The 11,228-nt window shown below is 51.3% G+C and overlaps 1 protein-coding gene across 1 annotated transcript; it reads left to right on the top strand.

Moving 5' to 3' along the window:
• The first annotated feature begins 4,084 nt into the window (after positions 1-4,084).
• Positions 4,085-9,877, top strand: LOC119112579 (sulfotransferase 1A1). The gene is made up of 3 exons (XM_037236793.1): positions 4,085-4,339; positions 7,788-8,056; positions 8,719-9,877. The coding sequence occupies exons 1-3, from the start codon at positions 4,123-4,125 to the stop codon at positions 9,274-9,276; spliced, it is 1,044 nt and encodes a 347-aa protein (XP_037092688.1). The 5' UTR covers positions 4,085-4,122; the 3' UTR covers positions 9,277-9,877.
• Positions 9,878-11,228: the final 1,351 nt, after the last annotated feature.

Below are 11,228 nucleotides of genomic sequence, written 5' to 3'. Positions count from 1 at the left end.
CGATGCCACTGTGACTTCAAAGAGAGGCAACGAGTTTTGTGCACGCCCGTCTAGCGCATGTGTTGCCCGCCGCATCTAATCAGCTGAACCGTTCTGGCATTGAGCCAAGCGGGCGGCCGGCAGCGTTTGTGGTGGGGCGCTTGGCATTGGAGCATACGAAGTACAAACGTCTGGGCCGGTGGCGCAGGCACAGCGGAGAGGGGGCATAGGGGACACGTATCCCCCTCCCCTTATGCTCCGAGGGGCTCGAAAAGGCCCCTGAGACCTACGATCAAGGGCCTAATTTGAGGGTCTGAAGGGGCTAAAAGGCCGGCCGGAGGTCATATTCAGGGGCCCTGGCCCGCACGACCGGGCACTATAGTGCCAGCCAGAAGGCTCTGCGCGTTGGTCAGGGGCCATTGAGTCGATATGGGCCAGTTTGTCGGTCACACACCACTAGTACCGCACAGTACGCTCCGTATCGATGTGGGCCTGAGGGCTCACTTCCCAATCAGCTTCAAAGTCGGGGCCAGTGATTGGCAATGGTCGGAGCCCCTATATCTCTCAGGGGGTCACAGCACCTAACAGAGGGTCCTGTGCTCGCAAGGGGCCTCGAACCGGCCAAGGGCAGTGTTCGATGAGGCTCGAAGAAGGCCCTGGGCGACCCAATGGAACCGACTATCAAAGGCCCGGTGGGAGGGCATAACCGCTCAAATGACTGGCCACATAAAGAACCGCGGCCCGTAGGGTCATGACCTGAAATATCAGTCAGAGGTCCTTTTGCACCATTTGAGGACCCCTGAAACAATGCGGGTGTCTGAGTCGGACAGAGACCACACACACTGGCCAGCTGACTCCCTGCCAGTCTCAACTCTGGGGCGCCCATTTTCCAAGCAGGGGCAAGACCGGGGTCACGATTTGCATAGGTCTGGGTCCCCTAAACAGTACTTGGGACCTTTTGCGTCGGCCAGGAGACTAGAGTGCACAACACGGGATTACACCTCGGCTACTGGTGACTAATCGGTGACGGGCTTTGTTTGAGGAGGTCCGACGAGGGGCCGGAGGGCCCCTCGGGGCCAAAGATTAAGGCCCGATTGGACTCTGGCCCGCCCCCGCCCCTATCTGTAGCGCCGAGACCTGAAATGTCAGTCAGAGGATTTTTATTAGGGCCATCTCACTGGGGTTTCCCATCCCTATTATGTATGGCCTCGACAAACAGTGTAGCCAAACATTACGTAGCTAAACAGTCGGCACCATGTCCGTCTGAGACCTTGAGATACATTTCCCAAGCAGGAACGAGACCGGGCCCGCGATTTGTAATGTTCATGGTCCCTGACACAATGGGGGGCTCCTGTGTCTGTGAGGGGTCACAGTGCCAAACAGGGGTCGTATGGCGACAAGAGGTCCGAGCCAACAGTCGGGAGCGGGGTCATACAAACAAGACATGAGCGCTGTTTGTGGGGGCCTGAAAAGGGGCCGAAGAGGCTCTTGAACCTAAAGATCAAGGGCGCCATTGGAAGACTGAACGGCCCAAGGGGCTGGGCTGTGGGCCACATTAAGGCCCCGCGCCCTTAGGGCCGTGACCTCACAGGTGAGTTGGAGAGCCCCGACGCACCGATTGGTGACTCCTGGGGCGAAACATTCCTCTGTTTCGGCCAGAGATCACCAACACCGAACAGTCGGCTGCGTGTTGGTCTCAGCTCCGGCGGTCCATTTCCCAAGCAGGGGCGCGACCGGGCCCGGGATTTACGTCGGTCGGGGCCTGCAACAGTGCGGGGCTCCTTTATTGTTCAGGGGCCCGTAGTGACTAACAGGGCATTCAGCGTCAACACGGAGCTTCAAATCGGTCATGGGAATATTTGCTCAACAGGGACGGGGACGGGACCACGAGTGACGGAGGGCCTCCTGCGTTGGTCGAGCACTCTGACAATGGAAGGAAACATGAGAGCTGATGATGATTGTTCACGTTAAGATAATGGAAGCATCCTGTGCCAGTCAGGGCCCCAAAACCAAATGGCGGGGGCCTCCAACCCAATTCCAGCAGCACGGGACCGTTCAGCCGAACTGGAGCCTGCGTGCCGATTATTGGACCACCCGCGGCGATCAGGGATGTTGTAACGTCAATGAGAGTTCCTGCGTCTGTGCGAGGTCAACTGCACGGATCAGAAGGTCTCTCGCGTCAGGGAATGAACTAATGTGATGTGATGTATCCATCTAAGGGCCTCCAGGTCGGCCAAGAGATTCCGCTCAGTGTCGACAAAATGGCAGCCAGAAGACACCCCGCGGTGAGGCGAAATGGCCCTTTAGACGGGAACAATAATGTGAAATGTGAATGAAATTACCGGGAACAATAATGTGCCCCTAGTGTTCTACTCAAGGGGCGCCTTGCCCGGAACTAAGGGGACTATTAAGTGTTGAATAGAGTGGGCCGAAATGAGTTCAAAGACGGATAAGGCATTCCATGTTTGCCTGAGAACGTTCCTTCTTTTGCAGAATCGACTAGTGAAAAAACTAATAAAAAGTTTTAACCCTGGGCACCCGCAGTCTCGAAAGTAAGGATGGCGGTGGCCTGGGCTGCAGTGTCCGTAAAACCGGGAAAGACGGGACGGCGTTGACCACCGCAAGTAACACCAGACATCGGGTGCTGTGCGCGCGCGAGCGACCGTCGTGAAATAATGCTTCCCTTTAATCTCTTAAAGAATTTAATCGTTCCGTTCACAAATGAGACTGGCACCATATCTCTGAAACTTTGAGGCTGCCGTCTGGACCTACAAACAGCCACAGCAACACAAAAATAGAGATTCTACATTTACTCCCCCAGTCCTACCACCAGATTCCAGCACCACCTCGCAGTGCTATAACGGCCAGTTCGTTCAATTCATCAATCTAAAAATCGTACAGGTGCAATATATGCGCAGCTACCTTATACGGTTTCATGTCCTAACGCGTTCGCAGTTACTTCTTTCAAATGCGTCATCATTTTCGCCCACCATCGGTCATGGTTTAGTGTTAGTCACGCGGTCGACCTTACGCGGCCAATGGAGATTGCAACGCCTGACATCGGGGTTTTTTGCTAAGATTTGCGAGCGCTCATCCTCAAAACTACGTTATCTTATTTGTATCACTGATCGGTTTTGACTCAGTGCTGAACAGTTCCAGACAAATATGGTTTAGCAACCTTAATGCAACTTTTGACCCATTTCAGTCTACATTCCCGGGTCCTTACTATATCTGTACAGCTCAGATAATGATTCTGACAAAAGGTTCTGAGTCTATCGGTTTAGAAAGAGTTCACTGGACCACAATGAAATGAAGAGCGCCGGCAACGTCTTTCATGCAGTCGTTTAACGCCTGATTTCTCCAGTTGATTGACTGCGATTCAGGCAGCATTGATCTCGCGCTACCTTCTGACTTCTATTCCAGTGAAAGAAGGTAAAAATGAAAAAGTCAGGGGAAAAACATGCTTTATTAACTAATGGGCTATGTTTGACAATTTTTTAGTGGAAGGGGTCTTTTTGCTTTCAGGGGCGCTTTGCTAACCCTGTGCCCCTGCATTGCCATGGCTCTGGCTGCGCGCCTGGTCTGGGGAAAACCGACAGCGAAGCCATCAAATAGGATAGACCCAATGAAATGTGACCAATCAATCTATAAATGAATAGGAAGCACCCAAAATGCGAGCAAGCAAAATAATCTTTGAAAAATATAGCATGTCTGCCCCAGGGAACCGGAGACGGGCAAATAGCTTTAACGAGTATATAGTTCATCAGGGGCTGCGTTTGTCCTGACCTTCCAGTTAAAAAGAACACCTGTTGCGGGATTCCCATCACACGTCGGTCGTTATGTGGCCGTTACGTACCCGTCGAGGCGTCTGGCATGGCTGCCTCGAGGGATTCCATCCGGTAACGTCTGTTATGAGGCCCTACCATCCCTCCATCGTGGCCTCTACACACACTCAAGAGACGCCGTGATGCCTCGTCCCGACGCCTCCCCAGCTACCAAGCGCGAGGGTCGTCGCCCGTGGCGCGCCGGCGCGACGTCCGGGGGAGGGGCGGCCGTCGGGGAGGTCTCCGCGGCCTCCCAACGACCGTCGCTCAGTGGCGTCGTTACCGTCCGTCACGCGGCGGGAAACCGGCCGTCGGCAGCATGGCAGCCGCAACGCTCCCGTACGAGGCCCAGCCGGTGTCTGCGGAGTTTCAGAGGCGAATGGCAGCCGCCTTTCCCGTGTACCAGCAGGTGGGCCTGGTGCCGTTCGGCCCCACCGGCTTCATCGTGCCGGCGGACGCCAGGCCGTTTCTGGAACAGTACTACAACACGCCGGTCGGCCCGGACGACGTGTGGATCGTCACCCTGCCCAAGTGCGGTGAGTCGGCCGCACTCCTAGGTGCACTGCGGCCCTCTCGCTGTACTGAGAGGGTTCGACCACGTGGTTGCCGCGTTGACGGCAGTGTCTTTAGTAGTTGGATTTCTTGCTCCAGGTTCGCGGGCAAGAAACACGTATTAAGAAATAGTGGTAGTTGGTGGGTAACCTGCAAGTGAAGTGGCATTAGAGCCCAGTGCTGGTGTTAAGAAACAGGTTTGGTTTGCGGCCTTGCTCAGTGTCTACGTGTAAGCTTAACCGGTCCGTCGTGCGGATGCCGTAAAAGTCATTCCACTGGTTCATCCAGCCGAGACGAAAGACAATTGTGTTGGCGCAATTTTAGCTGACGGGGACAAATCGGTCACTTGCTGGAGCTCTGGAATTCACGGAGGTTGCTGAAACTCACACGTACTGCACAAATACATTATTTTGATAAGACAGAAGGCATTTTATTTCGTCTGTACTGTGCGTCGTCTTCATAGGCAACTACAAGCTCTTCATGTCAGATAAATCTGAAGTCTGCACTCATCAAGTGATGTGATTAAGCGTCGACGACGACGGACCTTGCGTCACTCTGTCGCTAGGCAACGATTTTCAGAGTCAAAATCATGGATATACCCACTTATCTGAGACTGGGGTAAACAAATCAGGATTGGAAAAACCAAGGTGGTATCTGGACGACAACCTAACTTGAGAAATACACTGTGAATAGGAAATGACAAATAAAACAAATTTCAAGCAGGGAATTAAAAAAACCAAGTATAGTTATGAATGAGCCTTACACACATTTCATCATATGGTGATTAGATGTAGGTCCTTGGTCCATGGTGATCTGCATTTATAACTTAAACGTCAGGAATCAAAACGTTTGATGGCAAGACTCAGCAAGAGCAAGAAATAGCCAAGCCAGAGCGGATTGTTAGTAGCAAATGTAACCATAAACCACGCTTTAATCCCACCCGTCCCCGCTAAAAGCTTTCCAGGTCATTAACCTAATGCAGCCTAAGTCCAGAAACGACAATTTGTATTAGAAATTGCATTAGCGTACGATACCAAAAATCGCATGAGGCAGGGCGCCAGTGGTTTTACAGCCAGGCCGAAAAATGTCAGGGTGTGGATGTGCCTGCGTCGGAGCTGGGATTGAGCATCACTGGAAGTGAGCGCACGCTCCCTACTCTGAAGCCTGAAGCCTAACTACTCGTACACGAGCCGTGCTCGTACTCATTGCCCCGGAGCACGAGCGGCGCTGGGCGCGCGTCCAAGTCTCAACAGGCCGTTCCGTAATACAGAAGTTGCTCCCGGGGCTCGCAGCGGAAGCCGTCCGGGGCCGGTTCCGGGTATTGATCCCGCCGCGCCGCGAGACCGGCCACAGTCCGATGCACGTGTTTGGGAGAGGCCTGTGCGGCTGCGGGACGCGCCGATCGATGCCCGCAGACGCCTACCATCGGCGCCGGCCCCAATCTCGGCCGGTGAGGACGGCAACAGGGCGGTCATGGGACGGCCGTGATCGACGCACGCCCGCCCCTCCCCTCCCCCTTCTCTCCCCCGGCCAGCTGCCACCGCTCCCGTCACGGACTGCGCCCAATGCCAGACATGACAGGGTTTCTGAGCGCCGTGTTTGAAAAGTTGGTGAAGTTCTGAGCTGTTCTGAGACCTTGTCTTGTATCTGAAAAAGGTTTGCCGCATTTGTTGTTCATCTTTTGCCCGGCAACAGGTTACGACGTACAATTGTAGGCGGAACCTGAAACAGAAATAGCCAGATATTGAATCATGCAAAGTATACTACATACACGAATTAATACACCGACGCCGGCGCCCCCCGGCTTAACTTACTGGCGCAATGAAGGGTCATTAAGCAAAATTGTGCTGTTTGAAACTGATTTCGAGACCCCCGGCACAGGCGCCACAGCTGTGACCTGTCCACGGCTCAGTATGGCGCCGTGTTACTGATCCATGTTGCGACCTACGAACATCACATATTGAAGCGAACTAAATGAACAATGTGCAACACAACTCCACAGTAACGTGGAGCGAAACGAGTGATGCACGTGGAGGTGTTATGTGTTGCCATTCATGTGCAGCCATGTGCTCTAAGCTGTATTCTGCGTCCGTCAACAGGAGGCTTTGAGATAATGGCTTCAAGTCAGCAAAACCAGGAAAATATGTGGTGCTACAATGCGAGCTAATAGAGGGTGCCAACATCATTGCTATGTTCAAAACCTGCATGCTACCAGATCCAACTCAAGTGCAGGCGAAAGCGCTAGTGGGCCGCACGAAATGTAGCCCGAATCATGACTTCCCTTGTGTCGGCGAGGCATATCCAGCACATGATTTTAGTAAAGCTCTTAGGAGGCAGTATTATAGTACAAAATGTAAATACTGTGTCCATCATAGCAATACCTAGCCAAAGTAACACGCAGGATTTTCTGGAGGGAGGAACCCAGAACTCGGTTAGCACGCAACACGCTTATTATTTATTTTCTGTCGGGAACCATCCATGGTGAGAAACGAAAAATCTGAGCTTAAAGAGGGGGCCGGGTCGCACAGACCCCCACCCCCTTAGCCCCTGTACTTGGCGTACCCAAGGAACAGAACCTAATATTTGTATCATTACCGGCGCCGGCTTGATGAAAAGAAATGAAGGGGACATAATCGCTGAGTGGTTTGCATGTACACGTGGGGCTTAGGTTCGAATCACGGTTGCGCCATGGTCCCTTAGCGGTAATATGACTAATGCAGTTGCTAGAGCTAACATGGGTGCGACACCGTGCGTTGCATTCTCTTTCGAAAGGGGATAAAACATGAGAGGACTATCAGAATGTGGTGGCAGTGCACATCGCTACACAGCTATATTAAACCAGCGGTGTGCAGTTTTATGTCAGCTACAAGACATATTACATTTCATTTTAACGGTCATTACAGGGAATATTTCACATTTGAAGGTATTGGAGCAATGGAGCATAAGATGACGAAACAATCTCACTTATAACTATTGGTATACCTTATAAGCGGAAAAACCTGCTCAAGACAATACAGTTGTCTGTTCAGAAAATGTGCTTCTCCATGCATTATGGTTTGATTACTTCATCGCATCTTCCACAACATCGATTTAGAACCAATTGACAGCCGTTACATCTGTAAATCACGTTCACGAACACCAGATATAAACGCCTCGACAATCATTTTTTCTTGGCCTTGATCGCCGCACGGCTTATGAAATGGCAGAGTTTGATTGACGTTTTTATGACGTCAAGGATGCCAAGGTGACTTTGAAATGCTTTCCCCGATATACTGTCCCATTTTCGCGGGCGTATAGCTAAGAAACTAGAGGGGCTTAGGTGTTAAGAAATGCAGGATTGTGAACAGCACCAAAAGCTCCCAAAGATGGCTCTTTCAGTTCAAAACCCCATACAAATGAACATTCCGTTTAAGGCTGAACTGTCTCCCTCAGGCACCACCTGGACACAGGAGATGGTGTGGCTGATCAAGAACGACTGCGACTACGAGAGCGCCAAGTGCCTACTGTGTCCGGACCGGTACCACTTCCTGGAGATACCCGCGCTCATGGCGACACACGTGCGCGAGGAGATCAGAAACGGAGACAATCCAGTCAGCAAGCGGCTAATGTTCAGTCCGATTCAGGAAAGACCCAAGCCCTGGTTCGTCAAGACACACCTGCCGCTGCACCTGTGCCCACCCACGCTCTTGGACACGGCTAAGGTACCGTAAAACTGCACCCATGTGAATGATACTTGTCAGGCTGTACCATATAGTGCGAAGGGCAATCAACATTCTATTTCGCCTTGGTTTACAGACATTTCCCAATGAATTTTAGGAAGTCGCCTCGCTATTAGATTGCGTTTTAACACCAGCTGCCCAGATATGACGTGAACGATGATATTAATGGGTAGATAGATGTTGTCAAGTAGCAATCACCCGCCAGAATGCGACTGGGCACTTACCCAGCCTCCGCCTGCACCCCGAGCGCAAGGCTTAAGCTTTGCTGAACGTGGCTGCTTCTCAGGCCGCCGCTCGGCGACAGTGGCCGTTCTGCATAATGCATGAACGGAGAGTCGGCTGACGCAGTCGGCCAGGCCTTGGTCTCGGAGCTGTGCAGTCTGGGCCACAGTGGCCGTGGCCTGCTTATTCGCTACATGGGCTGTCCCTGGGGTCACATGTACCAGAAATCGCCTGTTCGCCGCACGCTATACGGCTGTGACCATCGGAGATGTGCAGTCAGGCGGCACCGGAAAGCAGATTTGCATTTATTACAGCTAGATATCTTGAGGAAATAGCCAGAACGCTCAATCGCTGGCATTAGAGCAAGATAACCCATGTCATATTTCGCATGTGACGCCTTATAAATATTGGTTTTCTTCCAGGTGATCTACGTGGCGAGGAATCCGAAGGATGTGTGCGTCTCGTACTTCAGTCACCTGAAGATGTTCAAGGAGAGAGATCCTGACATGACCATGGACAACTTCGCTCGGCTGTTCATCGCTGGGGAAGTTAGTTTGTTGCCTTTCTTTCCACACGTACTAGAGGCGTGGAATCTACGACACAAGCCGAACATGCTGTTCCTCTTTTTTGAGGATATGAAGCGTGACCTGCGGGGCTCCATCAGTAAAGTGGCAGATTTCCTAGGGAAATCGCTGACGGAAGAGCAGCTTGACGGACTTGAGTCGCACCTTCACTTCAGCAGCATGAAGAAAAACCCATGGGTCAACAAGAACATGACTTACGCCTACTCCCCTCTGACAGCAGAACAGCTAGCGGCAGAGAATGCGGCCTCGCAGAAGACGGAGTTCATGCGCAAGGGTGAGACGGGGGATTGGAAAAACCACTTCAGCAAGGAGATATCGGCCGAAATGGACGCCTGGATTGACAGAGAGCTCGCTGGCACCGATCTCAAATTCGTTACTGAAATGGGATCGAAGTGAATCACGCAGAGGATAGGTCGAAATAAAGTTTATGTGCAAAGATCGTTAAAACGCTTTTTTAAAAACTTTTTCTCAGTCCGTGGCTTCTCCAAGAGCCCTGTGAACGATATTTTTGGAAGGTCTTCCGCAAAATCGGGCACATCAATGGCCAGGCACGGCTGTATCGTATGCGCTGCAGCGCATCCGATAGCTTCCAAAACGGTGGGACCATCTACAGAGTGCGCATGACAGCTGCTGTATAGTGTTAAATGTTCTATGAAGCTGCGATGTTAGATAGCGAAGCGCGTGCATAACCCACGATAAGCCGTGTATGCTAACCCTTTGTGGATTGTTTAAAAACAAGTTGACAAAGTTGTGAAGCTATACTATTGTTCCATTTCACGGTTTAAGCTACGAACGTATACGAGGTTAATTCCACATGCTTGGAGGTTTCTGTCGCCGATTACTGAGGCGTGATTGCGCTTATATGCATGCAAAGATACAGGGAGCGCTACAATAGGCATGATCTCACTCCCCGCATATCAGTTTCGCCTAAATGTAGTGTGTTCCAGGTTGAAAGAATGTCTGTGATATGTGTATAATTAGTTGTCCAAAATAAAAGTTGTCAGATACACTGTATTAAACAATGTCCAACGCCTTTTCCCTTCGACGTTCGTAAAGGAGAGCTTGCACATATTTTGTTATACGCGTCCATGACCAATTCAGCGGCTGGGCTTCCGACTGCAAAGCAAGAAACAAGGGTAAAGATGGAGGAAAAGCTATAGCACAGTGGAAAAAGTCAGTGGGAGTGAGTCAAAAATACTTGTGACAGGATCCGTCCTTTTAAAAATACTTGTGGCAAGGTGTTGTAAATCTCACAAAAACAAAAAGTAGCATATTGAGTACATATTTGTCAGAGTAAATTCTTCACTTTTGGGTTCTTGCTCTACATCACGATGAAGCGCGATGGATTAAGTGAGATCGCAGAGGCTGCAGATTTGAATCTGCAGATTTTCATGAAAAAGCAGCCGAAGACAGATGAGATGTCCCCACAGCTTTGGACATGCTTAAGGGAACAAATCCGATTATCGATCCTTGAAATGCACCAAAATGCAGCGAATGGACCCCGGATGATTTCGAATCATCTGTCCACGGCCTTGTGGGTAGCTATCGAAAGTGTGATGCAGTGCCACACCAGTTTCCGCAGGAGGAAGCCGTGTTCAGCGCTGTCAAAGGCCTCAATTAAATCTATGGTCCGTTTCGACACGAGCATGCCGCTGTCGGTTTTGGCAGCGACCCGCGCGGTGACGTCAAACACAGCGCCATCGGCAGAATGGACGTGACCTTACGCTGCTGTCGGCCATTGCCACTGGACAGGTGGTGGTCGGCAAGGTATTCGCTCAGCTGGATATCCGCTACAAAGGACATGTCCAAAAATTCAGCATGATTGAGAGCAATGAAATGGGTCGATGTTTACTCGCCAGACTGCGGTTATGCCCCTGCGGGAGAAGCACACATGCTTGTTACCACCTTCCCAACAGCAGGTCACCGTCGATGGAGGCATGGATCACATGCGGCACGGGTGCACCGATAACATCGAAACGACGGCGCCGCGCCGGGCGCCGGTATACTGTAAACACTTCATCTAGCCGAACAGCCCGAGAACTTCGCATTTGGCGGAAGCGAACGGCGCAAATTGGGTACAGCCATAAGGCGGGCTGCAACTGTTTTATCTCGTAACGTTTATCCCGAAATTCTACAGCATTGATTGTAATAGGCGGAAAGATGGTCTCCCATTATTTGAGGTATTTTGAGGCGCATGACTTCTTCGGCACGGTGAAGGTTCCAATGAGAAATCCGTGGCCTCTTTAGTAGATCGTGCAACAGTTTGATTCAATGGGTAAATCTCGGCACGAACGTGCGTACTTCGTCGAGCTCCGGAGATTACTTTGCAATGTAAACGGTTCCTTCGA

The sequence above is a fragment of the Pollicipes pollicipes genome, unplaced genomic scaffold, assembly GCF_011947565.3.
Source record: "Pollicipes pollicipes isolate AB1234 unplaced genomic scaffold, Ppol_2.1 Scaffold_7261;HRSCAF=8764_pilon_pilon_pilon, whole genome shotgun sequence".
NCBI lineage: Eukaryota > Metazoa > Arthropoda > Thecostraca > Pollicipedomorpha > Pollicipedidae > Pollicipes > Pollicipes pollicipes.
Note: the sequence above shows the minus strand (reverse complement) of the source record. Positions and strands in the feature narration are given on the sequence as shown.